This window comes from Anguilla anguilla, chromosome 15 (assembly GCF_013347855.1).
Source record: "Anguilla anguilla isolate fAngAng1 chromosome 15, fAngAng1.pri, whole genome shotgun sequence".
Lineage (NCBI taxonomy): Eukaryota > Metazoa > Chordata > Actinopteri > Anguilliformes > Anguillidae > Anguilla > Anguilla anguilla.
The window spans coordinates 24,023,522-24,050,165 of NC_049215.1; the positions used below are offsets into that span (position 1 = coordinate 24,023,522).

Genomic DNA, 26,644 nt, shown 5'->3' on the forward strand with positions numbered 1-26,644 from the left:
CGGTACCGCATGAACCTGTTAACTACTGCTACACCTCTGACTTTACTACAGAAAAAAATATAATATGACGGCCTTCTGCAGTACGGTACATAACTGTCAGCATTCTAGTTTGACTTATTTCTGCTTCTGATTGATCGTGGCATGATAAAATCTGCTGCTTGAGATAATTGGAAAAACTAGAAAAGATGCGTTTGCTCTATGGCGACCAAAAAAGACCTGTAGTTTGAAAGTAGGGTTCACTTTCTGGGGTTGACAAAATTATCTCACTTTTAGTAGTGTGTTTTAAATTGGCCCAGACAGTTTTGTAGGTGGGGTAGGATATTTTATTTATTTACAAATGTTTCAGATGACCTTCTGGCTTTACACTGGTTCACATAGAGCCACTCAGGGGCTTGTGGTCTATAGCATGAAAATACACTGCTCCAGTGCAACTTGTACATTGACACTATGCCTCCACAAGGTTGTATGAGTGTATGTTAGCCACCTGATTATTCTTTGAAAGTTTTAATCATATTTTTCGGTTGGAACTGTTTCCTAAGGTGCATGCAACTTTGCGCAAGTACTGGCATGATATAGAACGTATATTCATTTTTAAATGAATTGTGAGGAAAAGCTATACATTTCTACCTTCATTTTTAGATGAGAGTGTGTGCAGCCCACCCTAGTCAGCAGCAGGGACGGAAACGTTCAGAATGCATAGTTCTGAACTTCACAGGTAGGAGTCTAGATGTTCTTGTCTGCGCTCAGAAGGGGCGCTTTTAATTGTAGCCTACATAAGGAAATGGCCTCTCTGAGTTACATGTGGTTTCTCTGCAACAACGCTGCGTGCATGTGCAAGACACCCGTACAACCGCTGTTTCAGGACTTTCCATATATGCAGCTTGACAGAGACATAGCTTTTCCTCTCAGTAGCGCGCCTAAGGAATTACACAGAAGAATATGAGGAAATGTTTCAGTCCTTTCAGGACGTGTGTACAGCATATAAACATTTGCCTTTGTTAACATATTGCCCCCAATTGTTAAAAATTGCCATACAACGTGTTGTTGTCACAGGATAGTCAAATATTGAATGAACTGAAACCCATTTTTTATTGCAGAACAATTTGTTGGCGGGAAGCATGGAATGTTTTAATGTTCTAATTAATGACCTCTGGGATACACCACTAGACGTAAGTGTAGCCTACTCCATTAATCGTTGTACCAGATTGTGTTCGACAAATATCTTTCCCAAAGAAATGTTTCCTTGTTGAATAGCTTTGCGAGATCCACAGCATATTACACTAAACATTGCCTCTTTAATTGCACATTCAGTGTGGTATTCACCCTTTCAAATCACAAAGCGGTTGCTCCTATTACATTCGATCAAAAAGGGTGAAATGAAAAGCTGGACGCAATAAATCAAATGAGCGCTGTGTATTCTGTAGACTGATTACCGTTAACTACTTGGTGATTAGATACTATACTCTGGGCAGATATGGGCGGGTCTGGTCCAGTCTCCATTATTCATTATTCCACGAACAAAATACATGCCACGGACACTTAGAGTGGCAAATGATGCTGGCGTATTCCCACTGCGCTGATGTAGTCACGAAGGTAAGTAACCTGGCGAAGGTGCAGTTCCCACTGAGGGACTTTTAAATTAATTTTAGTTAGAAGAATCCAGACTTTTGCATAATTTCACATCAGCCATATCTAAAGACTTCTGAGACTGTGCGATGGCTTTAGCCTACTGATGCTTTATGAATGGATTCTTGTTAAGCTTTCTGTTAATTCATTGAACGTATTTTGGACTCGCTGCGCAGACATGAAGGTTTTAACGCTCTTTCTAGGCCATATTCATAAGGTAAAATTGGACAGTAGATTGAAATATATTTATTCTGTCCTGATGTAGTGCCTTAGCGTACAGATACAAGTAACAATGGGGCGTACATTAATGTGCGGATATATCTTAAATCAAATAGTTTAGAGAACAAAAGTTGATTTGGAAAAGTTACTAACTCTAAATCACCTTATAATTTGCGTCTGTAGCCTATCCCAGGACCGTGTTTGAATTATGTGCGTTCATTGTCAAGAAAACCTGGTCTGTCGTTTATCAGTCACAGAACTGAACTGAAAAAAAATATGGATAAACAAATGTTAACTGTTATCATACATCATTGACGTAATTGCGTGTGCCAACGCATTATTCTGAAAAACGGACACTTCGGCAGGCCTTCCACCCCGCCCGCCCGCCCCCCCGCGTTCAGTTTATTTTCTAAATAAATTTTTTGCGATTTTGTGACCCAAAAAAAAAACAAAAAAACGGATTGATTCCGCAAGATTGGCAGGTGTCCACGGGAAATGTTTTCTTAGATTAAATTTGAACTCTGATATGAGGAGTGCATGGTGCTACTTTGCGGTTATGTCAAGGTGAGGTTCCAGGAAGACAGGCACAGACAAAAGAAGAAAATTTACTCAGGAAGTGGTTTCCTCTTGAGCTATTCAGTTTGTCTGCGAAAATACACATATGCTGAGCAAAAACAGTACCATCACAGTACAATGTCTGTTCCTTTGGTGTAAAACTGTTCTCTCTTGAGCGTCGCACCCACCCCCAACTCGCTGACGAGCATCCGTTTAGAGTAGAATGTTCCTGGCTGTACACAAAGGTCTGGCTGGCCAAAGCTAAGACACAACCGCATCTGAATATTTGCCTGCCATATGAATGCGGCAACTGCGGTGTAAATTATATATATTTTATTTGTTTATTTTCGGCCTTAAACATTCAGCATCTGCTATGAAAATCTTAGATGTGCATTGTGACCGGCAAGTGACATTTGTTACAGTGCGCCTTGGTGTAGCATCACAACCACAGGCTATGATGTGTATAGTAGGAGTCTGAGAATGTGGTTTTTTTTTTAAAATCCCATGATTGTTGTACATTCTGAGAACACAGAGCTAGTCCTTATATCCTGCACAGTGGTTATTTCAGAAACATGAGTGGATTAAATATTTGTCTCAACAGATGTTCCAGTATTGGAGTGATATGCATCTGCTTTCCCTCGAAAATTAAGATGGTCGATGCTGTCCTGCCATGGTGCCTGCAGCTCTATATGTCCTTGACGATGGTTGCTATACTACCACCAGGTGTCCATTTTATGTTATGTTCAATTGCCATATTCTTCTACCATATTACTATTGTCCTGACTCGTACATATGAACTGGAAACACAACATGTTCCAGTGGCTCTTCTCCTAGGAGATGGCTATTCTTGTGCTAGGCCCCATCTCTGTCAGGAGAGTCATCCCTGCCCATCTCACCCTGCGTACTGAAAACCCATCTGTTCACACGCATCTTGGCTTCCTGACTTCTTATCTTTCCCCTAGCACTTCCCTAACATAGATCACTTTTTGCAAGTATGTAACCCTCATTTGCTTCTTCACATTAAAAAAGTTCTGAGTTTTTAAATTAATTTTTCATAACTTTATATATCTTTGATGAAGGACTTACATTGATTGTGAGATGTTCTTGTCGCACCCACCTTATTTCATTGCACTCACTGTAAGTGACTCTGGCTGAAAGCTCCTGCTAAATCACTGGTTCTCATCCACAGTCCTGTGTACCCCTGTATAAGATGGTTTTCTTTCCAATCACAAGTGCAATACCAGAATTTTAACATGGTGTTCTATTTTCTTAATTGCACACTTGTTTTGAGAGATTATTTAGCCTTTTAAGCCACATTATGTCAGAAATAAGTATGCATGCCATGAATAAGAGAAGTCACATATTTACATTGTGCTTATTGTGCTGTATTGCAAACTATAACATAAAAAGAGGTTAAAAAGGCTTTAAATGATCAAATTAAAGTCTGCCATGAATCAATAAGGTCCTAATTGTTGAGGACATCTGGTCACTGAAATAAACCATTTGCTAGATAATGAAGAATTCAAAGACAATGCAAATGATAACAAGCCAAACCTGTATTGTGTTAGGCTGAGAACCACAAAGAACATATTTAAGGATATGAAACCCATGCAGTCACGTATTTGTGGACGACGGTTGTTTCAGGTGTGCTCGGTAAAGTCACGGCGCCCCGGAGCGTTCAGGCCATGGTCAACCTCCCCTTTACGCTGGGCTGCAACCTGACGAAGCGCGGGGGCGAGACCCTGAGGCGCGTGCTGTGGGTGAACGAGCAGAATGCCACCCTGCTCACCCACGTGCCGGGCCAGCCGGCTATCGTGGCGGACCACAGCGTGGAGCAGGCCGCCACCCGCCGCCACACCAGCGCCATCACCATCAAGCGGGTGGGCCACAAGGACGAGGGCTGCTACCGCTGCGTGTTCGACCTGCACCCCGCCGCCTCCCAGGAGGGCCAGATCTGCCTGGCTGTCACGGGTGAGTGGAGTGCGTGTGGTGGCCTGGAGGTTCCAAACAAGACCAGTGAAAAATGCAAATGAGTTTACTGTATACTGAGTGTGCATGAGGGCTTGGGGTTAATTCCATGTAAACCCAGTCAGTTTGCTGAATTATTAAAATTTGATTCATGAACCAAAAAAGTGCCCCTATTTTTAATTAAGTGAATTTCAGCACATTTCCTGAACTAGCTGAATTGAAACCGCCAGGCAGCTGCAGGTTTCAGGAGTCTGTGCCTTTCCTCACTTTACTCAACAAAAGCAAGCAAAACCAGCAATAAGATATGCCAAAAAAGTACAGCAACAACAGGACATATGACTCGCCATTTGGCGTTAGTGTTCTCCTGCAGCAATGTGTGGCCTGCACTCATGCCTTTAGATTCAAGTGAGAAATAGAAGTGGTTTTGTTAGAGGTGTGCTTGGTAGATTCACCTGTTGCTCTCTACCGAAAGTCTTCTGGCTGTTGGCTTCCAGCGACGGTGATTGCGGAGGGGAACAAGACTGCGGTGCGCGGGAAGTCTGCTGTTCTGTCCTGCTCCTACGGTCTGCCCCAGCGCGTCCTGCAGGTCCTCTGGCGGAAGGTGCTGGGGCGGGGCGACGCCAGCGACGTGGCGTCCTACTCGCAGCAGGGGAACCCAGTGATAGAGGAGCCCCTCCGGGACCGTGTGTCCCTCAGTCGCACCCTGGACAAGACCCGGCTTTACCTCAGCCCTGTGAGGACGGAGGACGAAGGCTGCTACACCTGCGAGTTCCAGTCCATCTCCGAGGGAAGCAAGAGCGCTGTCGCCTGCATCACCGTCTACGGTAGACTGCGCCCTCATCGCACGGTGCTTTAGTTAAGTGGGCTTGTAGCTCAGGGGTTGCAGGTTTAATGCTGAGCTGAGGCACAGCTGTTTGACCCTGAGCAAAGTTGTTGACCTGGACTCCTTCAGTACATATGTCAACGGCTGCATTAAAGTAATGTAAGCTGTGAAAGGTGCTCTGGATTAGAGTGTTTGCTAAATTCTGAAATTGTCCATTCAATGAAATCCGCAATAATTCTTTTTTTTGCACACCCTGCTTTCAAAAAGGCACTTGTCTGTCCCCAAATATCCAGTGTCCTGCAATTCTTTGGAAAAAGATGGAGCAGGAATCTACCTGTGTAGATTGATTGGGTGATTGGAATCTGACTCTGTTGCCATCCTCAACATGTATGAGATGTGATGCATCACACCTGGTCTAACTACTCTTCATTAAATACCTGATTATAAAAATTTGTTACTAATCTATAAAAAATTATGGATTCAGATCAGTACACGAGTGATATGATTTCTTTATATCACCCAAACAGGACCCTATCATCACAGGACATGGGCTATCTCACTGTGCCCAAAATTATTAAAAATAGTTATAGTTGTCATATTCCCTTAATATAATTGCCCATTTTGTTAACAGTACTAACTTGGTAAACAACATTTTTAGGACTATATTTCTGTATAGGCTTACTCAGTACTATAATGCCCTGACAAAGTACATTGCAAACTGCTTTGCCTCCTCTGGCTAGTGATAATTCTCCCTTCTGCAGTGTATAATTTTCCATCAGCTGAAATCACAAATATTATGACCGTGCCTGAGCCAGCCCATGGAGCGAACAGAGCCGGGCTTTGAGAGAGGTGGCTGCTGGGGGGGAGGCGATTAATTCAGGCTGCTGCCCACAGCCTGACATGTCACTGTTCCCTGAACAGTGGTGCTCTCTGTGCCTTCCTCCCTGCTGTGATCTCGGCTGAACAGCTGCACTTTTGTCTGTGGAAAATGCCACTGGTTCCTGCTGAGGCCCGAAAGGATGTGCCAGATACTGTTTGTTTCTCTTTGCGTCACTCGGACCGCTGCAGCGCTCGCGTACTGTAGGGACGCAACTCGCCGGCCTCGGTTGCCGAGCAACCAGGCCCGCCCCCCCTGCCCCGCCTCTTTTCTTTGTGGCCTCATTTTAATCTGTTTTCTGTTGTGATTTATCACTGATTTTGCTGTGTAAATGTGAAACATTACAACCCCTCAGATCCTTGAATTTAAGTTTAAAGTCATTATTATTGTGGCACTGCTCTCAAAGTACCAAGCTCTCTGCTAAATACACTTGAATATGGCCAGTGAAGACCTTATGTAGTCACATAGTAACATACGTGGCAACCAGTAATTTCAATGTCTGTTGGAATGTGTCCAATTCTTCAATGGCAGGTCAAATTTGTTTGACATATGGAGATATGGGACAAAGGCTATATCATACCAGCTGATAAGGGACTGTTGCCAACCCTAAACTTCAGCCCTTCTTATGCTGTGTTTGTCCCCAGTTCTGCCCAGACCCCAGATTAGCTACAGAACTACCCCTGAGGGGGTGATTGAGGCGAACTGCACGGCGCTGGCTCGTCCGCCGGTGGAGATCGTCTGGAACGTGGAGGGGGACAACAGGACCCTGGGCCCGCCCGTGCCCACGTCCTACGAGCAGCCGGACGGGTCCACGCTGGTCGTAAGCACCCTGGTCCTGCGGACCAGTATTCTCAACGACAAGTCTGTCAAGTGCCTGGTCCACCACCGTGGGCTGGAGACGCCCCTGTCCGTCTCCCTGAACACCAAGAGTAAGCACCTGCCTTCGTACCTTCGCCTTCATCGTTGTGTCGAAATAAACCCGCTGTGAAATATTTCTGTAGCGGTTAGCATTTCATGTGTGTTTCCGTAGCTTGTAGTAATTGACGGATGAATCCATTATCTCAGAAACTACTCTCCCCACCTTTTACTCTGTTAAACTAACACCTTCATCAATCATAAGGCATGACTGACCACCAATTGTATATGTTGATTCAAAACGCTGTCTCCACTGTACAACATGCACATTGGTTAAAAAAATCTCCCTCTTTAAACAGCATTATACAGAAGATACATGTCTGTGCGTCTTGTTTTGTTGCGGTTGCATTCTTGTGCAGTTGACTAGCTGTGTGTGTGTGTGTGTGTGTGTGTGTGTGTGTGTGTGTGTGTGTGTGTGTGTTTGTGTGTTGCAGTGGGAACGGCTCTCGCTGTCCTTATCTCAGTGACCGGTGTGGCCATTCTGGTCATAGTGTCCATGTGTATCTGCTTCTTCAAGTGTTTCTTGCGGAAGTGCGGTGAGTGTCTGTGTCATTGCCTGTGTGTTGAATTACACAATGCATTGTCCACATTTATTGTCCACTCTTTCAACATTCAAGGTTTTGGTTCAGAGCTGTGGTTTCTTGTGACAAGACAGCCTAGCGCAGTCTATCTTCATTTCCTCAACAGTTTTTTCTGTTCTGCCACCAGATACTTTGCTGTGTGAAATGAATATCTGTCTCACTTTATCTGCCTCTCTCTTTGAAATTTGTCTGTGTCTGTTTCGCTCCTTCTTCCCCTTTCTCTTTGACTCTTACTGCAGATTGACCTGTTCAGTGGGAACACCAGGCAGTTAAGAGGAGTTTTTCAGCTTTGTCGGGCTGCGATGGACTGAAACTCTCATATGGACAGCAACTCTGTGGACGTCATAAATTACGCAAACAAATAGACTGCCATTTTGACAGTACAACAATCCATCCATCCATTATCTATACCCACTTATTCCTGGTCAGGGGCGCGGGAGGTGCTGGAGCCTATCCCAGCATGCATTGGGTGAGAGGCAGGAATACATCCTGGACAGTTTGCCAGTCCAGTGCAAAGATCATCATTGGTAAAATTAATATCAGTCAGTGGCCTGCACTAAATTTTACTTTGTTACAAAGCTTGGCTAGTTATTAGCATGGCTGGGACTGGAGGCTGCTCATCCTTCTGGACCACTAAAAGTTTAATTTATTGTTTTACCATTGTTTATAGCTTTTATTTGTTATGTCACTGCCATTGAAGTTTAAGAAAAACCCTACAATTCCCCATGGTGCTGTTTGACAGGGCCAAGCATGGACTCTCCTCACTGTATGTTATTCACTTCAACACATTGTGACAGCGGCGCTTTGTGATACCTGCTTGCCCTTTGATGAGATGAACTGTTGTGGAATGCATTACATCCAATAAAATATGCCATTTAACGCTTGTGTCATTTGACTTAACTTTCAAAGTTATGAACATTTCAGTCCATGACTTTCTGAACAACCCCCATTCCTGATGGGTTCCAATTTTTGAGGTTGTGCTGTTCTAGGGGGCTAAGGGGCAGGTCTATAGTGGAAATACATACAATTGGAGAGAGATAGAGATACTGTAAAAATCTGTTGATTATGTATTTGAAATATACTTTGTAATTAATGATTTGTCACTGTTAAATCATGATACAGTGGCTCAAGCCATGCTCACTCCCAGTTGTCTATCCAAATCCAGATTATATAGACACACACATGCTAGGGTGTGTTTGCGTTTGTGTACATGTGTGTTTGCACGTGTGTGTGTGTGTGTGTCTGTTTTCCTGTGTGTGCTCAGGTTAAGTGTATCTCTTTCGGTAACAGTGTGTTTTACTGCCTCCTGACCATAGTATGTGTTCTGTTGCTTGGACTCTAAGACTGATAATGTTCATCAGCACTGCCTTGCAGCTCTTGGATTGATGTGGTGCTTCATGTTTAAATGTCTTCTGACATTTAACTTGAAACAATATTATTTGAATCAATGCTTGTAGAATCTGGAAGTTGCAACAATGGTTTCTTGTAGCACTGGACGTGGACTGTGCAGCTGTGAGCATTTTCATGGTAAACCCAGTGAAAAGAGACATCCTGTATCGTGCTGTTTCCGTTTTATAGCGTGCTCCGTGCCAGGGGTGTGTGAAATAAATGTGTGAAGGGCTTCTCATAGTAATATGGTAGGGAAATGTTGACACCAGTCATGACGTCAAAATGCTGGTGGTGTCTGCAAACTTCCATTTCCTACAGCTAACCAGATGGTTTTGATACATTTTTTTAGACAGTAGAAAAGAAATGCACTGAAAGTCTCGCCATAGAGTGGCACAAAATATTGCAAAACAATATTCCTACGTATATTTAATATTCAGTAATTATGACCAGCTTCTTATAAAACACTGTATGTACACATTCCAGCAGTTTCATCCCAAGCTATCTCATTAGCTATGGAATTCAACTCTTGCAGACCTGCAATCTGCACTAAGGAACTCCCTATGTGCTACTTTACATGTCATCCATTGTTAACCAGTTAAGGTAAATGAAGGTGTGTGTAAATGCATCCATTATTGAACTGATTTTATCAGAATGCAGGTTTTACTGGTCTTTGTGTTCCAGGAGTATCTATTTTATTAATGTCAAGGTGTGACTCTATCAGTCTATCTATCAAAAGCAAGCCTTCTTAAGAGAATTAAAAGGTTAGAAACTCACAGACCTTTTAACCCTTTAGTTGTCAGGGAACCAATCCATTTTATAGGCATTGGCCTGAATAAACATGCTACTCTCATCCAGAATAAGGAGTGTTGTATTCGCCTTTGAATCGGGTATTTTTGGATTGCAAATGAAAGTTTTGGTCTCGAATGGAAACCATCAGACATGGTTCAGGCAGCCCTGAATTATGTAGATAGCAGGCCTGCAAACCATTGTTTTTCTTCTTCAAAATATGCTTGCTGAGGGCCTTTCATTTCAAATTGAGGCTAAGATGTTAGAAACCCAATCAAAGCTGGCAAAGCACTTCACTTCCTGTTTCATATACTGCATGTGTAGTGCAAAGAGCAAGTGTGGGGCAAAGAAGATGCTTTGAATCTGCATAATTCTGGTCAGAGAAATCAAAGAATATTTATCCCCTCACGTATACATTAATTTTATTGTGAGATTATTAAATAAATCATAAGCGTAACTGGTGTAAAGCATGCATTGATATTAGAATAAAGTGGAAATCTCTCGTTCAGTCATTAGCAGTGGAGTTGTTGGTGTTACATTGCCATGGTCTCAGGTTAATTAAAGGAAGCACGCAGAGTTTATGGACAAAGCAAAACATAGTGTACAATGTTGGGGGCTGAACTCTTTCAATCAGAGGAAGTGTGCTCTTTGCACATCCTTGTACTATCTCAGTTCCGTCAACTGTTTAGAAGCATGAACAAAAATCTTTAATGAAAGACATCTACAGTAAATGCACATTAACTCTTTGACAGCAGTTTCTCAGGGACCCCACACTAAATAAGAATAGGAATCTTTTTGTCATGCCCACTGCTAGACTAAATTTATTGTTGCTGGTCAATAGTATGGAAGGCAAGTGAATGATATATATTTTTAAACATCCAGGGCTCTGGGCCACAGTCAGGGATCAGTTCCATACTGTGGGGCCACCCCTGCATTTATTAATTTACCAGAAGCGTCCTTTCCATAGCTTTGGTCTTAGGAAAATTTTCTGATTTTAAATGCCTGGCTCGTTTAATTATATTAAGTTCAAGAGGAGAAAAAAATATATATTACTCGATATTTATAATTTATAATTATTCATTATAATGACTAATAATAGACCATGTTTCACATGGTTGTGGGCAATATATGGTTCTACGACATATATCACTCCCAGTTAGCATTGTACATGTGTTGGGGGCTATCAGAGATATTTTATATGAAGTGTGTTTAATAAGAGTATTATACCCATAAGGGACACACATGTGCCATGGGATTCAGCCCTGTGTTTAAGCTTTGGGCTGAGATTACACAGTGCCCTTCTCTTGGGGTTTTTTGACAGCCAAAACAGTTGTATTGCAGTTGGCCTCAGTTTGGTAAGAAAGGCCTCTCCCACACCAACCCACCTACCTTGTGTGTATGATAAGATAGTTCTTTCAATTGCACATCTATCTGTAGTGGCTTTGTTTGGTAATGGAGAAAGTGGTCTCAAAACAATCAGCTCAACAGCCTCAATCCCCCTCCCCACCTCCGCCCACCTCAAACCTCTCAGCCCCTGTAAAAAGAAAAAAAATTCTCTGTGGTTAGTACACAAGGGACTAATCCTTTTTTCTGTTTCACAAGTCTTATGCATTTGCATATGTTTCTCATGTGAATACATTCACTGCCCTGAAAACAAGTGATTTACAAGAAACAGCCACAGAAATACTAGTTTCTGCACTGCTAGGTCAGGTGGTGTGTTGGATCTGTTCTGAACCAGGTTTGTGTAAAATAAAAATATGAATTGTTTAAAAAGTGAGTTTATATTAATTTAATACCACAACCGTGTAGTAATGTGCCATTTTGCAATTTGAAATTCAACAAATAAAAAATGTATAGCTATCAGGAGTAGAGCGATTAATAAATATGAAAGTTTTTTTATATAAGGTTAATTACCCCTTTTTTATGGTGTTAAAATAATATTTTAGTCCAACTTGGGTGCCATCAAACCAACCAATCTACAACAGGACAGAATGCTCTGGACAGAGCCAGCCTCTAGTATATTTATGTTATATTTTGGCTTTACCCGTCATATTGCTGGCAAAAACAGCAAGACAGAGAGGAAAGCCTTGGGCAGCATCACATAATATTGATCATGTTCCCTGGGAATTTCAGTGAAACTTTCTGAGTAATATGATCTGGAACTCTGAAACTCTGAGTCACCCAGCAGGTTTCTGGGTAATGACATCACAATTCAAAATAAAACAAAACAAAAAAAATCTGTGCTGGCCACAAGATGTCCACACTTGATACCATTTGAACCATGCCCTCTACTGACTGCCCTGCACAACAACAGACATGATTAGCCCACCAAGTTAAGGACAAAGGTTCCCAGCCAAGGGAACTTTTTGGATGGAACTTATTGGATCGACATGTCATCACCTGAAGCAGACATTTACATCATTTACACTCTTGAGCTCCAATAGATGCATGTGCCCAACCCAGAAAAAATAGTGACATTTTATATCAAGCTTGTGCACATACCGACACAAATGTGTCAATGGGTATATTCCTGACTGAAAAAGCACCGTGGAAACAAAGGGCCCCCAGTCTTTACCCTGGGCCCAGGCCTGCTGTTAGGATACCCGGATGGCTGCGTACTCTGTCAACTCCTCCATGGGGATGTAGGTGTGGCTTGGGACTTTGCGCCCCACCTGGTGGTTAAGGGCTGCGTATACAACGGTATTCTCGCCCTCTTCCCTGTCATTGTCATAGACACCACTGCTGCCCACTGCGGCCGGCCTGGCTGCACCACTGCTGCTGCTGGGGGGCGGAGCCTCTCTGGCTGGAGAGCGTTTCGTGCGGGATGATCTCTTGGTGGGGACAGGGGCGGGAGCAGGGGTGGGGGCAGGCGCACCGCTGGACCGAACACTGGGGGGGCGCTGGGCGCGTGGGGAACGGATGCTCCTGGGACGCTCAGGAAGGCTGGGGTACGGCGAGGCTTGGAGAGACGGCTGAGGTGGCTCGTTCTGTAACGAGAGCGGAAGCTGGATTGAGTCATTCTACAGTCAGCCGTCAATGACAAAACACACTGCAGCACAGGGAGGAACTTTACCTTTTTCAGTGGCGCTGAAGACTGCAAATTCCTTTGTACCTGACCCTGTGTCTGTATTGCTGCAGTGGGCCGTTTTGATCCTGATTAAAAAGAGCATGATATTTGTATAATTATGGAGTAAAGTAGGTGTAAATGTGGCTTTATTATGTGGCAGACCTTCTGCACAGCTCTGATGACATCAGTCAGCTGTATCCAAGGGACCACTCACCTTTAGACTTCAGCATGCAAGAGGTCACAACCACAATGACCACGAGCACCACAACACCAGCCAAGATGTAAATATAAAGGAGCCAGTCCAGTGGGGGGGGGCCATTTTGTTCATGACCATTTTGAGGGGTAGCTGTCAGCAAAACAATTTAGTTCAGTTAGTGTAAAGCTTTGAACTCTGTTCGCTCTACCTGCATGCACTATGGACTCCATGCATTTTAGGGCTTTGTCCGTAGGCTATGCTGCCATTAAATTAAGGAGCTTGTGTGGCTAAGTCATGGTTTTAACCCATTCTATCCCTGAAGGACTACACTTCATGTGCAGCTGATGTAGGCAGGACGCAGGCACCTGATAAACCAAAATGAGCCACTCTTTTTTGATAAGGCATTGCTTCAAACTCTTCTTCCCTGACCAGGACTAATGGGCAATTGTGAGCCGATTACACAGTTCTTTAAAGACTTATAGGACTATGGTTTCATACCCAAAGGTGAGTGTAGTTGATTATGAATCTTAATAATGCACTTGCCTTCACCAATTTGTTTACAATGGCTCAAACTTTTACACCGTGCTTTTACACCGAAGAGCTATGCCATGTGCGTTCTCTGGTCTGTGACATTAGAAAACTGAAATGGCCCTCTTGCCTTGTGCAAGCTGTGCTCTAAACTGCAAAGCTGAGAAAAGACAGAGTCTGTTTTCTGGTTCTATGAGCGCTTCTGTTCTCTCCTTTGAAATTCATTCAGCAGTTTATGACAGTTTATGAGGTGTAAAACTAAAAAAAAAAATTCTAACATTTTGAAGACAAGTTCTGTTCAGACACATTTTGTGGCATCTTATGAAGGCCAGATCAACCAAAATGTCAAGCCTTTAACAATAAAGCAAGTTCATATTTTCTTATGAGAGAGTGTTGGACCTTTCTTTTTCCCTGGAGGAAAATACTTATCAGCATTAAGATCATTCCGTTTAACTCATCTCCGATTTTACGTTTCAGCTCCTTACTTCTGGTTTCATTAGTCTGAGAGTTCCCGGTGTCCTTTGCAGCTGAAAAAATTTGTAAGGCAGTAAATGACACAAGTGATTCTCAGCCGAAAGTACTGATGCTTTCATGGCAAACATGCTTCTTTTATGATTAACATGGTTGCATTAGGGAGGTTGCAGGTTAAATTAGCATATGTTAACTATTCACTTTAGAAGGAATATCTTGCATGCTTACCAATGACAGTGACATTAATTGAATGACTGACTAAGGACGTATTTCCAGACATTTCACATCGGTAAAGACCAGCATCATTGATGGATATATTTATGAATTTCAAAAAATAAATGTCTTTTTCATCATCGCTTTTTCGCCAATGGGTATCAATATGTTCTGTTTTAGTTACAATTGTGCAGACAAATCCATTTCCAAGTTTGCACCATCTAACACTCCGTTTCATCCCACAATGCTGCACTGTACAGTTGATTGTCAGTGTATCCATTATAGAAGCTGTCCGCACTGTATTTCTCTTCACTCTGACAGCCACAGAACAGTTATCTCCCTTCCCTAAAAACAAAGAAGACAAGACAAGTACATTTAGAATGACACCGCTGAAACATAGGCCCAAAATGTCATAATAAAATAAAATAAAAAATAGAAGGTTAATGAGGGAAGGGATCCTGAACAGCTGAGTGGGGGCAGGGGTGTAAAATTAATTGTTTCTGGATATCCAGTGAGCTGGGTTTTTTAATGAAAGAGCTGAATTCTGACGTCCCCCCCCCCCCCCCTCCCCCATCCCCACAGATTGGAAAGCCCAGTCATATTTATCCAGCGCTCATTGCTGAAACCTGTGCTGCTTATTTGGGAGAGTGCAGACAAACACATGCTCTCCCCTGGAGCATGTGATGTCAGACGCCACCTTTTAGCACACCGCAGTTTGCAAGTCAGGCTTACACAGACTGAATGCTGAACACACATTCAAACACGGAAAATCTCTGCATTGCTGTTGCAATGCATTAGCCAAAACAAATAGCAGTTTTAATGCAGGTAAATATATTGATTTGCTCATTCATTTAGAAATTCAATTACAGAACTGCTTACTCTCCCTAGGGATGTAAAATGAAGAACTATAGATATGAAACACGTCACACATACATCAGTATTTTCAGTACCAGTCAAAAAGTCAATCTAAGTGAAACTAAATCTTTATGGTTTGTTCTTTATTTTGCTTCAGTGCATTTGCATAAATTGGAAGAAGCTTTGAAAAGAACCACTTCTGCAGTGTATTAAATTCTGGACTTTATAATGCAAAAATACATAATGCTAAGCTAGTATTAGGACTCTTCAGCTCCACCCTGAGCACCCACTGTAGCCTCTTTTTACAAGCTGTTAATTGCTTTTAATTAGACACTTCTAATGCCAATTGAAGGATTTAGCCTCGTAAGGCCACATAATACCAGAAATAACTATGAATACCAGGAACAAAAAATGTTTCACATTCACATCCCAGGATCAACTAGTGCTTTACTCTTCTGTTGTATGCAATATGACAAAGAATTCCTTTATTTTTAATTATTAAATTAAGAGACTGGTGAAATCAGTGGGGTCCTAATGGCTTCCTATCTTTTTTCTCTTCATCACTCAACAAGCAAACAGTTGACATAGTAATTATTTTAGCACATTGTTTTTGGGAGTGTGCAACATACAAAACCAAAACATTTAAACCACAATTTGAAGAACTGAAATGTCTGAAGTGGAAACCCTTTCTTTCAAATCAAATGTCACACCAATTGTTGAAATGTGCAGGGAGACAATTAAAACCACTTTATTTTCTTCTTTGTATTTTTCATCTTCAACATATTAACATTTGGTGCCTCACTGGATGTTGTCGTGTCTAAGGCCTGAAAACCTGGATAATCACAGCCATGTTCTTAGTCGAGATCATGTATATACACAAACTGATTTACCTGCTCAGTCAGCATCCACTCTGTATTACAGTGAATGGCTGGCTAATTGAGATATAAGTGGATAGCAGGCAACTGGGGTGGTGCAAGCAGTTATTTTAGAATTCACAGGCTAACGTCAGTGGACGAAATTGTCACAGCAGTGGTTTAGGGGTTCTGTGCTAGACACCACTGAGTGGTACTGGATAAACTGGCCATCTCCGGGAACATCATGGCAGTATGCTGGGTGTGCAGACTCTGTCTGATAATCAACATCCAATCCAAAGAATGGCTGGGAAGTCATTGCACCTCTTAGCCTTGACTCTACGCCCTACAGACTCCCCCTCAGGACAGACTAATGGTAAGTGAATGGTATAGACTGGACACGGTACTGTGCTGAGTATGTGCTGAGCACGCCCTATCTGGTCAAAATTCCAACAACAGTCATGTCGCTGCAGTAATGTGCAGCACTTTCACCCCCTGCAATGCTAGAGATTAGAGGTGCCTACCATCTACTGACAAAGCCTGAGCTGGCTTGTTTAACTCTCACTGTCTCGGTCACAGGTAAAACACTATTACCAGAGATGACCTCTGGTGCTCCAATAGATGTGACTAAGATGAATAACTTTTGTCATGTCTCCATATCATTAAAAACATTTAAACAATGTCATATCATGTTAACTTAAATGTTAACATGATATGATCATTCTGACTGTCACAAATGTCTCAGGTGTTCACTGATACTTAACTTTACAACATTATCTGCGTATCTCTTGTTAAATTCATTGAATAAAGGTTACCATGTTGCTCTCATTTAACAAAACACGGAGCTGGTTAGTGACTGGGTGACTTATTGAACTCCAAAAACTAAAGTGAAAGAATGTGTATATTTTAAACCTGAAAGTGCCGAACAGTGCTGTAGCTTTCAGCTGTTTGGTGCTGCAATCCCGAACTTGGCGGATAGCAGACCTGCCATCCGAGTCAGGGTAGGCTTCAATTGCAGCAAATTCAGCAACTCTCAGGATGAGCTGGCAGGCAGAAAATTTCCCTTACTTTCCTTGTATCTTTGCAAAGCCCCCCACCCCCCACCGCGCATGTAGGTACACATGTCAGGAAATTGAAATCGCACAACATTTAAAAAGATTTATCAACTTATAAATCTACAGGGAAGTACTACTTTGCATGTACAGAGAAGTTTATCTTATCTGTCATCAAGTGGAAAAATCAAGGCACGGATGTAAATGTTCAACCACATTTAGAATTCTGTACTTAGCTTAGGTCACCAGTAACCACATGTGGAAAAACTAAAAAGATTTTTAAAAGTACAGTATAGAGTGTGACATGACTCATGACTCACTAACTTGAAAGAAATACCTATTAGAAATATTTACTCACTGGACTTAAGGTGTTGTCTTAACAGTTCCCACTTATCCATATGCTTATTCGCTGATATCAGGTGAGAGCAGGCATTGAACAGATTAATAGATCTAAATATCCTCTGGATAGGTTCATAGCAGAGAAAGGTTATTGAAACTATAGATTTCATTTTATTTCATACCGGTAGTGAACTTCTGTTTGCGGTTGTGTGGAACGATGCAGCACAATACTGGACTGAGGAAGCTTAAATTCTCATGAGACAGACATGATACATCACATCACAGCAAAAGTTTCAGCATTGGATCACCGAGGACAAAACACACTTAACTCTGAACATATTTCAGTGTACTTCTGTGTTTCAGTTTTTATTTAACTGTAAAAAAATCAGAATAAAAGCCCCCCTGTTATTACTGCAGTTCATGTTTTGTCACAACTTGTTAATGGCCTTATTTCTAGCAGATTACATTCAGATAGCACAGGGCAGAACGGCAGGAAACAAGATAAGTCAATATGACATTATGAGGGGATCTGTCATTATCTCCAGATTTAACTCCTATTTCCAAAGAACAAATTCTTCCTCTGCAGCCACATCCACATGGCAAATTAGCCCAACAGTTCAAAGGCTCCTGCTGTTTAACAATGACAAACAAAACTGGAACGGACTTGATTTAAGTCACGCTGTAGCCTATGGTCAAAAGTCAAACTTTTTTTTGTTAATTTACAGTTAAATATTAAATTTCCACAGATGGCATTTGAATAACTGCTGTGAAGAACCCTTGTCTACAATATAAAAGTTCTCAGCTGAGAAAAAATGTTAACATTACGTTATTATTTAGATGGTCACCAAAGCAACTGGTGATTATTCAGTCGGTTGAAGTCACACCCAAACACACGCAGGAGTTCAGTAGTGAACACGAACGCAATATTGTTCACTTCCACCAGATTTCAAAATGGCTGAGCCACAACGCTTGCTGAACTATATGCCTTTGTAACAAGGTGCATGGACTTTCTCTCCAATCAATTACTTAAAGTGCACAACAAAAACTAGCAGATGCTGTGGCTCTCCTTGACTGAATTCTGATATCCGTGGTACAGCCATTTCAGTGGTTCTTATCCTGTAGGAAACTACTGCAGTCACAATTTACTCAACACCAGTCATCTGACACAACGATCACACACAGAAATGCAATCAAATAGCTAGTGTTCAAGAGTGCAGGCAAAACCTCTCTGGAAGAGAGAGCAGATATGTACTTTCAGGAGTACCTGTGTAGCATGCTCGTTTACTACATTGACACCTTTTCTTTTTGCGTGCATTCGCATTACACTGCTTTCAGCATAAGAACTTGAGACACTCCACATGGAAAATAATGAGGAGTCTTTATGGAGGCTTATGTTTATGGAGGTTCAGTGCTTGGTGATGCAAATGCTCTCACACAAACACAGGCCCTAATTTCCGCTACCCAGGAAGACCAAAGGACTTCCTCCACAAAATCTTTATCGTTTGAGTCGACGTCTGTAGATATTTTAAATCTTCAGGAAGGACATTACACAGTATGAAGTATTATGCTTATGATAGATTTGTATTATGTCTAGTCCCTCAAATTTGAGTTCCTTCAATACTTACATTTAACTTGGGATTACAGGTTTAATTCTATTCCACTCAGTGAGGTCCATAAGGCTTTGAAAGTTATTGTAAGAGACCCATGTCTCTTGAAAATATCACCTGACTATCACTCACTTACATTTTTAACATATCACTTTTAACTGATTATATATACCTGTTGTATGGAAGTCAGTGTACATCCTAACACTTATGGGGATCCTTTTAACCTAAACAACAATCGTTTCATATCTATGCTTGTTTGTCTTCCTAAGATTTTGGGACTAAAGCTAAACAAACAGCTTAAGAGTTTTTAAATGAATTCTGCATTTTAAATCAGGTATTATTACATTCAAGTGCAGGCCATAGTACTATTTCTGTGGCTAGAAGTAAATTACATATGACAATATGCATGTGACAACAAGCATTGTGCTTCCTTATTTAGAGACCCTCCTAAGGCTGATCACCACATCCAGATAAAAAGATTACGGACTATCACCATTAGTGACATATCAGCATTAGAACTATTGTGATTGGCTGGTTTAAAAACATAACCCATGTTTGATAACAGAAACATGTATGATAATACACATGCCTTGGAAGCAAGTATGATAATATACATGCATTGGAAACACATCCAGCAAAAAGATTCTGATTTCAGTTCCAGTTTTTGCCCATTGGGAAAATAAGCCTTACTGCTGCTGAATAGGAGATACTAGTGTACATTGGCCAGAAATAATCGTTTAAGGAAAGATTAAAAAGTGTTCTATTGCCAGAACGGAAATAACATCGCATTTCACACGACACTCTTTTTTGTATTTACAACAGATATGGTACATGAACAGCAGGAGTAATATGTATTTAACTGTCACTCCAGAAAGGCACAGTAGTGAATTCAGTGTAATTCAAAGCAAATGTTCCTCCACCCTCAGTGTGGATGGATGCTAGTGTAGCGCCAGAGCCGGCCGTACCTTGAGCGTGGAGGCAGAACAGCATCAGAAGTAGTAGAGCCACGCTGGCCATATTGGGGTCAGATCTTGTCGTTGTGGCCTTGGGGCTTACCCTCCACCATCAGCGTGAATTCAGCGGGATGCAGGAGACTTAGGGGGAGTCTTACGGCAAGCACTGGCCAGGTATGTGCATGTCAGTCAGCGTCAGCCGAAGAGAAGCTACTCAATGTAGGTGCTGTGCTGTGCTGCTCTGGTAGATGTTTACACCCACCTTCTCTATCTACCCCTCTCTCTCTCTCTGTCTCCCTTCTCCTTCCTTGTTTCGTAGCAAGTGATGTTTCACATCCTCTGCACAGACTCCTCCTTTCATGTGTCATACATGCAGTTTTAAGTAACTTTCTATCCAAATTCAAAATCTTGTTTCATGCTATGATATGAGCTGACATGTTTCTCTTTCACATATGCAAACCTACTGGAAAAAGGAGCATAGGTATGGAATTAGGTGGTCTAGCATGACCAAGTTGATTCAACCAGTGTAACCATCACATTACCAGGTTGACTAAACCAGTCTATCAGCACAGCTATTTTCATTATCTGCTTGACTAAGCTGGTTTGCTGGACCAGCATTAAACCAGCAGTGCCCAGATTTGACCAGCAGAAGACCGTCATGAACCAGTACAGAGCATACACTGTTCTAAGAGTCAAGTGACGAATATGTACATTTTGTGCCCATTTTCACAAACTGTTCATTTGGTGTAATGTTTCATAGGCTTAATGTCACTTTAGGATATTTTACATCAGTTAGGCCCTCAGGTTTCCCTATATACCAATCTTGAAATTAGTGACATTGGTTCATTTGATACTTTTCCTGAACTCCAGAGTCTTGTGGTTGTAGGGACACCTGCTGGCCAAACAATAGAATGAATGGGTCACAAGCCCACCCACCACAGAAGTGCCACCCACACATTTGGCGGGAAGTGACGCAACGCTCATGTTTGCTGGTGTGTCTCTGTAGTTGGGTACAGAGGCTAAAGCTACCGTCGCTGGCTTAGCCAAGCCGAGGGAAAAATGGCCGAGTACTTGGCATCCATTTTCGGCACAGAGAAAGACAAGTAAGTATATTAACGAATTGCTTTTGACTGGGTTCATGCACTCAGTTAAAAGGATACTGGTGCATATTTGAATCTTCAATGCGCAACAAATGCGGTCAGAGGAAATGTATGGCCTATTTTATGAGACGCGCCTCGTTTCCAACGCTAACATGCATAGCTATCGTTGCTAATTCAGTATGCTAGCTAGTTACAATGAATGGGAACGTGGTTTAAGGGTTGCATTGCAACTCGTTGGCTAAGGAAAATATAGCATAGTTTAATAATAATAAAAATAAAATAGCATTAAAGGCCACCGTAAACTAACACGAATGCATTTTATTGTATTCTTATTCTAACTGAAAATGTTTTTGAGCTTTGCATTGTTGGTCAGCTAGACTAGCTAACGCTGCCCCGTTTGTAGTAGCTACTGAAAAACTGGCCCGAGTCTGGTATTGTTTTGAGAACGTTATAGTGCTATGTTCGCAAATGCGCGTTAGATAGATATGACTTTAACCATTTTTTGTCATTGTAATGTTGTAGAAATATCTTCGTATTCACGCAAGAATGGATCTTTCAGCGAATATAGCTGGTGTTGGGTTAGCGTAGCTGGCACGGCTTTGGGCCGGAGCAGTTTGTTTGTTACGCGCGTCGAGGAAGCACAAATGCTAGCTAACGTTAGCTACCTACCTAGCCAGCCAGACATGTTATACTAGTGCTTAGTTACGTTGCTACTGTTTTCTTTATTTAGAGAGTCGTTTAAATAATAGTATATTGCAAACGGTACATATGAATGCTCGCTATCTTCAATTAATGTTGTAATCCAGTAAAGTTAGCTATTGCTTTTTGTCTGACGAACGTTTGCTCGTAACCTGTAAACCACTAGTAACATTACATTTGCTAGCCATGGTAGCCTGCTGGTGATAGTCTAGGTCGTTACCGCCTCGGGTTATGCTGTTTTTTCATGTGACGTTTACTTGTTTTATTTATCTGACTTATCTGTATTTTACCTGGGGATAATCAGGTTAATATCGAAAACTTGTACAACAACACGAATGGAACAATTGAAATAATGGCATACAGGGATGCAACTGTTGTGTGAACAGGAATTAACAGCAGGGACTGAAAGCAGAAACATAAATTACTCCAATCATGAATGAGCTACATCCATTTACGCGTTTAACCTCGTTCCTGGGACCACCTTGTCGATGCTGTTTCATTCCAACCGCAATTGCAATCTCAGAATTTTAACAAGATGTTATTTTTTTTAAATGAGGTCCTTTCATGTTTAGACGGATTATTCACGCTCTTAAACCACATTATTGTTAGAAATGGCTGTGCATACCATTAAGATAAGTCCCATGGTCATTATTCCTCTAAAATTACTATTTCTCAACTTTTTATTTAGTTTTTTATATAGATTTTAAAACATAACCTTTTATGAAGCCTGAAGTTAGTGTTTGTCAGACGCCCTTTCTGTGCAATTGTTTGTGGTTGTCATGAATTTGTCACTTAAATTGACAAGCTGTTAACCTGCTATTTAGATTAGTGGTCTACTTCAGCATTAATTGATGAACTGGGTAGCAGTAGTTACAATTTTTAAATAGTGTGTTGTCATGGCAATCAATAGGTTAATTTTGACAAATGTTATTGTTTCATGTCATGAATTTCTTTCCCCCACAGAGTCAATTGCTCATTCTACTTTAAAATTGGTGCATGTCGCCATGGAGACCGGTGTTCCAGATTGCATAACAAGCCGACTTTCAGCCAGGTAAGATAATCCATAATGCCTAATTCAGGCAAAATTGCAGTAAAGCCAGTCACTGGACTGTCTAATCTTTCAGCTGTTTGTATTTTCTCTATGGCACAGTCACATTAAGTTAACTTCAGTGGATATTTCACCAGGCCGTCATTACGTACATAAAGCATAATTGTATGTACACCAACACACATCCAACACCCGTAGTCTTGAGAGTTTTGCAGATGATGCTGTTAAGTAGAATATTTGACTGATTATAGTCTATACGCTAGTGCATTCTGTGGTGAAATGTGTTCTCAGGTCCTCCTTTTCAAGCTTGTGGGTGGGATCATTGGTTTCTCCTAACCTTTTTCCTTCAGCTCTCAGCTGGGTGGGGATAAGGTCCTAGCAGTGTGAGAAAATTGTTAGATTGACTTGCCTCAGTTTGGCCTGCTTTTACTTTTTTTTTTTTTTTTTTTTTAAACGACCACAAGTGTAAACAGAATATACATTTTTAAGAAAAAACTGTTTTGTCTTTCAGACCATTGCCCTCTTGAACATTTACCGCAACCCTCAGAACACGGCCCAATCGGCCGATGGCCTCCGCAGTAAGTACTGGGCCCTGCAGGCATCATCATTCTGACGTCTTCTCTGTTCAGAAGAATTATCCACCGCATTCCAAAAGTTTCATTTTGTGCACCACTTCAGTGTCACCCTTTATACGACAGCTTTGTTGAATGCTCAATTCTGATTGGTCAATGAGCGGTCATTCAATCTCTATTGATTTTACCCGTCCGCACTCTGCCTTGCCAAGTAGTCTGGTCAAAATGCGCTCGTTTGTGATCTATTACTTAGATGTCACTTTGCTAGGTGCTGTCAGCGACGTGGAGATGCAGGAGCACTATGATGAGTTCTTTGAGGTGAGTGTTGCCTGATGCTGCCCTCAGGCACTTTGTGTGCGAGTGTACATGTGGTGTGTGCTGGTTTGTGTGTGTGTTCAGGAATCGAGTGTTTGTATTAATTCTGGCTGCCCAGTAACGTAATGGCACTTGGCTTGTGCGGGAGTTAAAGCGTCAGATTCTGAGGAGAGTAAGGTATTGGTGCTCCCAGTGCTGACCTACTCCTCCTAGTCCTGACTGGATCCTCCCAGTTCTGACCTGCTCCTCCTAGTCCTGACAGGATCCTCCCAGTTCTGACCTGCTCCTCCTAGTCCTGACAGGATCCTCCCAGTTCTGACCTGCTACTCCTAGTCCTGACAGGATCCTCCCAGTTCTGACCTGCTACTCCTAGTCCTGACAGGATCGTCCCAGTTCTAACCTGCTCCTCTGCTCCTGATTTCTGAATGAAAAAACTACTCATCTGTCACCCACTGTAGGAGGTCTTCACGGAGATGGAAGAGAAATATGGAGAGGTGGAAGAGATGAACGTGTGCGACAACCTGGGGGACCACTTGGTCGGGAACGTGTATGTAAAGGTGAGGGAATTGTGTGGAACAGGGCTGGCTCAACATGGGTTGAACGGGTTCTGCATTTCAAGCCAACTTCAGCCCTTAACCATTGACTTATTTCACTAACCCACACATTTGAACAGACATTTTGGTAAAACCTTGAGCTACAGCTGCATGCTGCACACATTCGTGGGGGAAGTCCTGCCATGTGGTTTTTGTGGTACACTGGGTTACGCTGAATCAACCCCAGGTAACCACCTGACAGGGTGCTACGCTAACATTTTTGCCTAGGAGCATGTGCTCCTAAGGTGAAAAATTTAAGAGCACACTAATGCATCCCAATTAGTAGGTGTGTGCCAACTGGAAAAATAATTTAGGAGCACGTCAAATTTCAGAAGCTCATAAAATGGGAGAACTGTAGAGCCCTGGCTGTAGGCTAATAGCATCTGGAAAGGTATAAATTTCTTGAAGCTAATTGTGAACAATAAAAAAATAGACTACCCCTAAAAATAGAGCTTCCCAATGATTCTCCTGGCCACCCTGCCTCTTCTCCAGTTCCGCCGTGAGGAGGATGCAGAGAAGGCAGTCATGGACCTGAACAACCGCTGGTTCAACGGTCAGCCCATCCACGCTGAGCTGTCACCCGTCACCGACTTCAGGGAGGCCTGCTGCCGCCAGTACGAGATGGGGTCAGTATCCACAAATCGCTCCGTCTGTTTGAATTCACAGGCACTTACACTTAAATGTGATTTAGGCATTGGGTTTTTAATGCGAGTGTAAATTGGAGAGAGAGCTAGGTACATTGCAGGTTTCCTTATCTACATACCGGCAGTGCAGTGGTAATGACTTCCACTGCTCCAGTGCCATTTATTCAGTACAATGCCTTTCCAGCTGAATTGCAGGTGTAGGTCTTTGTTTAATGACCTAAATTTCATGATGTGAATTTTAGTGTGTGGTGTCTGACTGCATTACCCTTTCCTGCCACAGGGAGTGCACTCGAGGTGGTTTCTGTAATTTCATGCACCTGAAGCCCATCTCCCGTGAGCTCCGCAGGGAGCTGTATGGACGCCGGAGGAAAAGGTAAAGTTGCAGAATGCTCCCCAGCACCTGTGCCAAAACCTGAGAGAATCTGGAGTGAGAGAGAAGGCAGAGGGAGCCATAGCGCTTAATCTGGAGTGAGAGAAAACGCCCAGTGGGCCATAGCGCTTAATCTGGAGTGAGAGAGAAGCCCAGTGGGCCATAGCACTTAATCTGGAGTGAGAGAGAAGGCCCAGTGAACCATAGAGTTTAATCTGAAGTGAGAGAGATACACTGTTAACCTAACAGTTAAGTGTTGCGCTCTGTAATGTAACACGAGCTGTTTTAATTTGCTCTTTGCAAGTACTTAATGGTGATTCATAAGAATTTTTACCAACCATTACAATTTCCTCCTTTTATTGACATTTAACATTTTAACACTGCGCCTGTGTGATCATTTAACAGAAAGCTGGAGCTTAGAGAAGTAATTGCATTCCCATTCAAAGCAATGGAGGGAAATGATTGGCAGGGTCAACCCAGTGGGCACAAGGGAAACGGCCCCTTTCAAAGAGGCCAGGCCCTGCTCTGTTCATTCATTTCCCAGTCTGGAGCATTGCTCCAGAAACCAGTCCTAGGTGCACAATGTGGCCTCTGCATTACTGCCCAATTACGAGATCCCCCACCCCCCTGTGGCTGTTCGGGGAACAGGGTTGTTCATGAACACAACCAAATTGGAGGAGTTCAGAGGGCTGTTTAAATATTAACCCTGCCATTGTGTGTGTATAACCAGATAAAGAGTTTAGCCCTCTTTAGCACTCTTCTCAGCCTTCTGAAAATACTGGCCGAACATAACCTTAGCTTATTTCCTGTGTGATATAGCAAGATATCAGACTGCTGTCACCTACCTGCACTTGCATAAATGCTACATTTGAGAAATTTACTTCTGATTCATGAATTAATTTTTTAAATGGCACCACCTCTGTAGATCTGGGAAGTGGTGTTTATTCTGTGTGGGTGTTAGAAGAAATGCTTGGGGCCAAATGCCACATGTATGAAGTCACAGGGCAACAAGGGATTGGGTTGTTTGGAAGCCTGTTTATGTTGATCATTTTGTGTTCATCTCGCCCCTCAGGCACCGCTCTCGCTCGCGCTCGCGGGAACGTCGTTCGCGCTCACGAGACCGAGGCAGAAAAGACCGCGAGAGGCGGAGATCGAGGGACCGCGAGCGATACGGGCGGTTCTGAGGACAGCGATGGGACGCAGCGCCACCTCCCTTCTCTCGCATATACTCTCCTCATACCATTTGAAATGTCCCCCCATCAGCTTTTCCTCTTTCTTTTTTGTCCTTTCTTTGCTGTTTAAAGGAAGTGTTTCTTAATAAAAGCCTCTGTAGTGGTTCTGTGGTGTCTGGGTTTCTTGTTTTAGGGTCACCTGGAGGATAGCTAGAAAATTTTGCCTATAAAACCAAGGTCATTGTCTAGGAGAGAAAAGC

The 26,644-nt window shown here is 42.4% G+C and overlaps 3 protein-coding genes across 5 annotated transcripts; 2 read left to right on the forward strand and 1 right to left on the reverse strand.

Annotated features, from left to right (window-relative positions):
- The first annotated feature begins 1,378 nt into the window (after nt 1-1,378).
- On the forward strand, nt 1,379-8,443 carry LOC118213788 (OX-2 membrane glycoprotein-like). Its single transcript, XM_035392949.1, has 7 exons — nt 1,379-1,593; nt 3,002-3,123; nt 4,045-4,371; nt 4,863-5,192; nt 6,713-6,997; nt 7,418-7,519; nt 7,804-8,443. Exons 2-7 carry the CDS (start codon nt 3,051-3,053, stop codon nt 7,806-7,808), a joined length of 1,122 nt encoding a protein of 373 aa, XP_035248840.1. The 5' UTR covers nt 1,379-1,593; nt 3,002-3,050; the 3' UTR covers nt 7,809-8,443.
- A 1,699-nt stretch (nt 8,444-10,142) lies between these two features.
- On the reverse strand, nt 10,143-20,163 carry LOC118214531 (B- and T-lymphocyte attenuator-like). 3 transcript variants are annotated; one of them, XM_035394562.1, is made up of 6 exons: nt 19,884-20,163; nt 14,230-14,559; nt 14,017-14,057; nt 13,021-13,156; nt 12,813-12,892; nt 10,143-12,726 (listed from the first exon to the last, which is right to left on the reverse strand). In XM_035394562.1, the coding sequence occupies exons 1-6, from the start codon at nt 19,933-19,935 to the stop codon at nt 12,334-12,336; spliced, it is 1,032 nt and encodes a 343-aa protein (XP_035250453.1). In that variant the 5' UTR covers nt 19,936-20,163; the 3' UTR covers nt 10,143-12,333. The 3 variants fall into 3 exon arrangements, with proteins under 3 accessions (XP_035250453.1, XP_035250454.1, XP_035250456.1); XM_035394563.1 differs by having other exon boundaries at nt 13,021-13,152; nt 14,016-14,057; XM_035394565.1 differs by lacking the exon at nt 14,017-14,057 and having other exon boundaries at nt 13,021-13,152.
- A 653-nt stretch (nt 20,164-20,816) lies between these two features.
- On the forward strand, nt 20,817-26,550 carry LOC118213717 (splicing factor U2AF 35 kDa subunit-like). Its single transcript, XM_035392785.1, has 8 exons — nt 20,817-20,974; nt 22,634-22,721; nt 23,230-23,296; nt 23,559-23,608; nt 24,064-24,162; nt 24,691-24,824; nt 25,123-25,215; nt 26,285-26,550. Exons 1-8 carry the CDS (start codon nt 20,931-20,933, stop codon nt 26,394-26,396), a joined length of 687 nt encoding a protein of 228 aa, XP_035248676.1. The 5' UTR covers nt 20,817-20,930; the 3' UTR covers nt 26,397-26,550.
- The last annotated feature ends 94 nt before the right edge of the window (nt 26,551-26,644 follow it).

Bases quoted from the DNA above. Each gene is read 5' to 3' on its own strand.
- LOC118213717 (XM_035392785.1), top strand. From the start codon at position 20,931: ATGGCCGAGTACTTGGCATCCATTTTCGGCACAGAGAAAGACAA. The intron at 22,722-23,229 runs GTAAGATAATCC...TTTGTCTTTCAG, and splicing joins ACAAGCCGACTTTCAGCCAG to ACCATTGCCCTCTTGAACAT. The intron at 23,297-23,558 runs GTAAGTACTGGG...TCACTTTGCTAG, and splicing joins ATCGGCCGATGGCCTCCGCA to GTGCTGTCAGCGACGTGGAG.
- LOC118213788 (XM_035392949.1), top strand. From the start codon at position 3,051: ATGGTCGATGCTGTCCTGCCATGGTGCCTGCAGCTCTATATGTCCTTG. The intron at 3,124-4,044 runs GTGTCCATTTTA...CGGTTGTTTCAG, and splicing joins GGTTGCTATACTACCACCAG to GTGTGCTCGGTAAAGTCACG. The intron at 4,372-4,862 runs GTGAGTGGAGTG...GTTGGCTTCCAG, and splicing joins GATCTGCCTGGCTGTCACGG to CGACGGTGATTGCGGAGGGG.
- LOC118214531 (XM_035394562.1), bottom strand. From the start codon at position 19,935: ATGGCCAGCGTGGCTCTACTACTTCTGATGCTGTTCTGCCTCCACGCT. The intron at 14,560-19,883 runs GTACGGCCGGCT...CTTTGTTTTTAG, and splicing joins GTTCTGCCTCCACGCTCAAG to GGAAGGGAGATAACTGTTCT. The intron at 12,893-13,020 runs GTGAGTGGTCCC...CTTTTTAATCAG, and splicing joins TTGCATGCTGAAGTCTAAAG to GATCAAAACGGCCCACTGCA.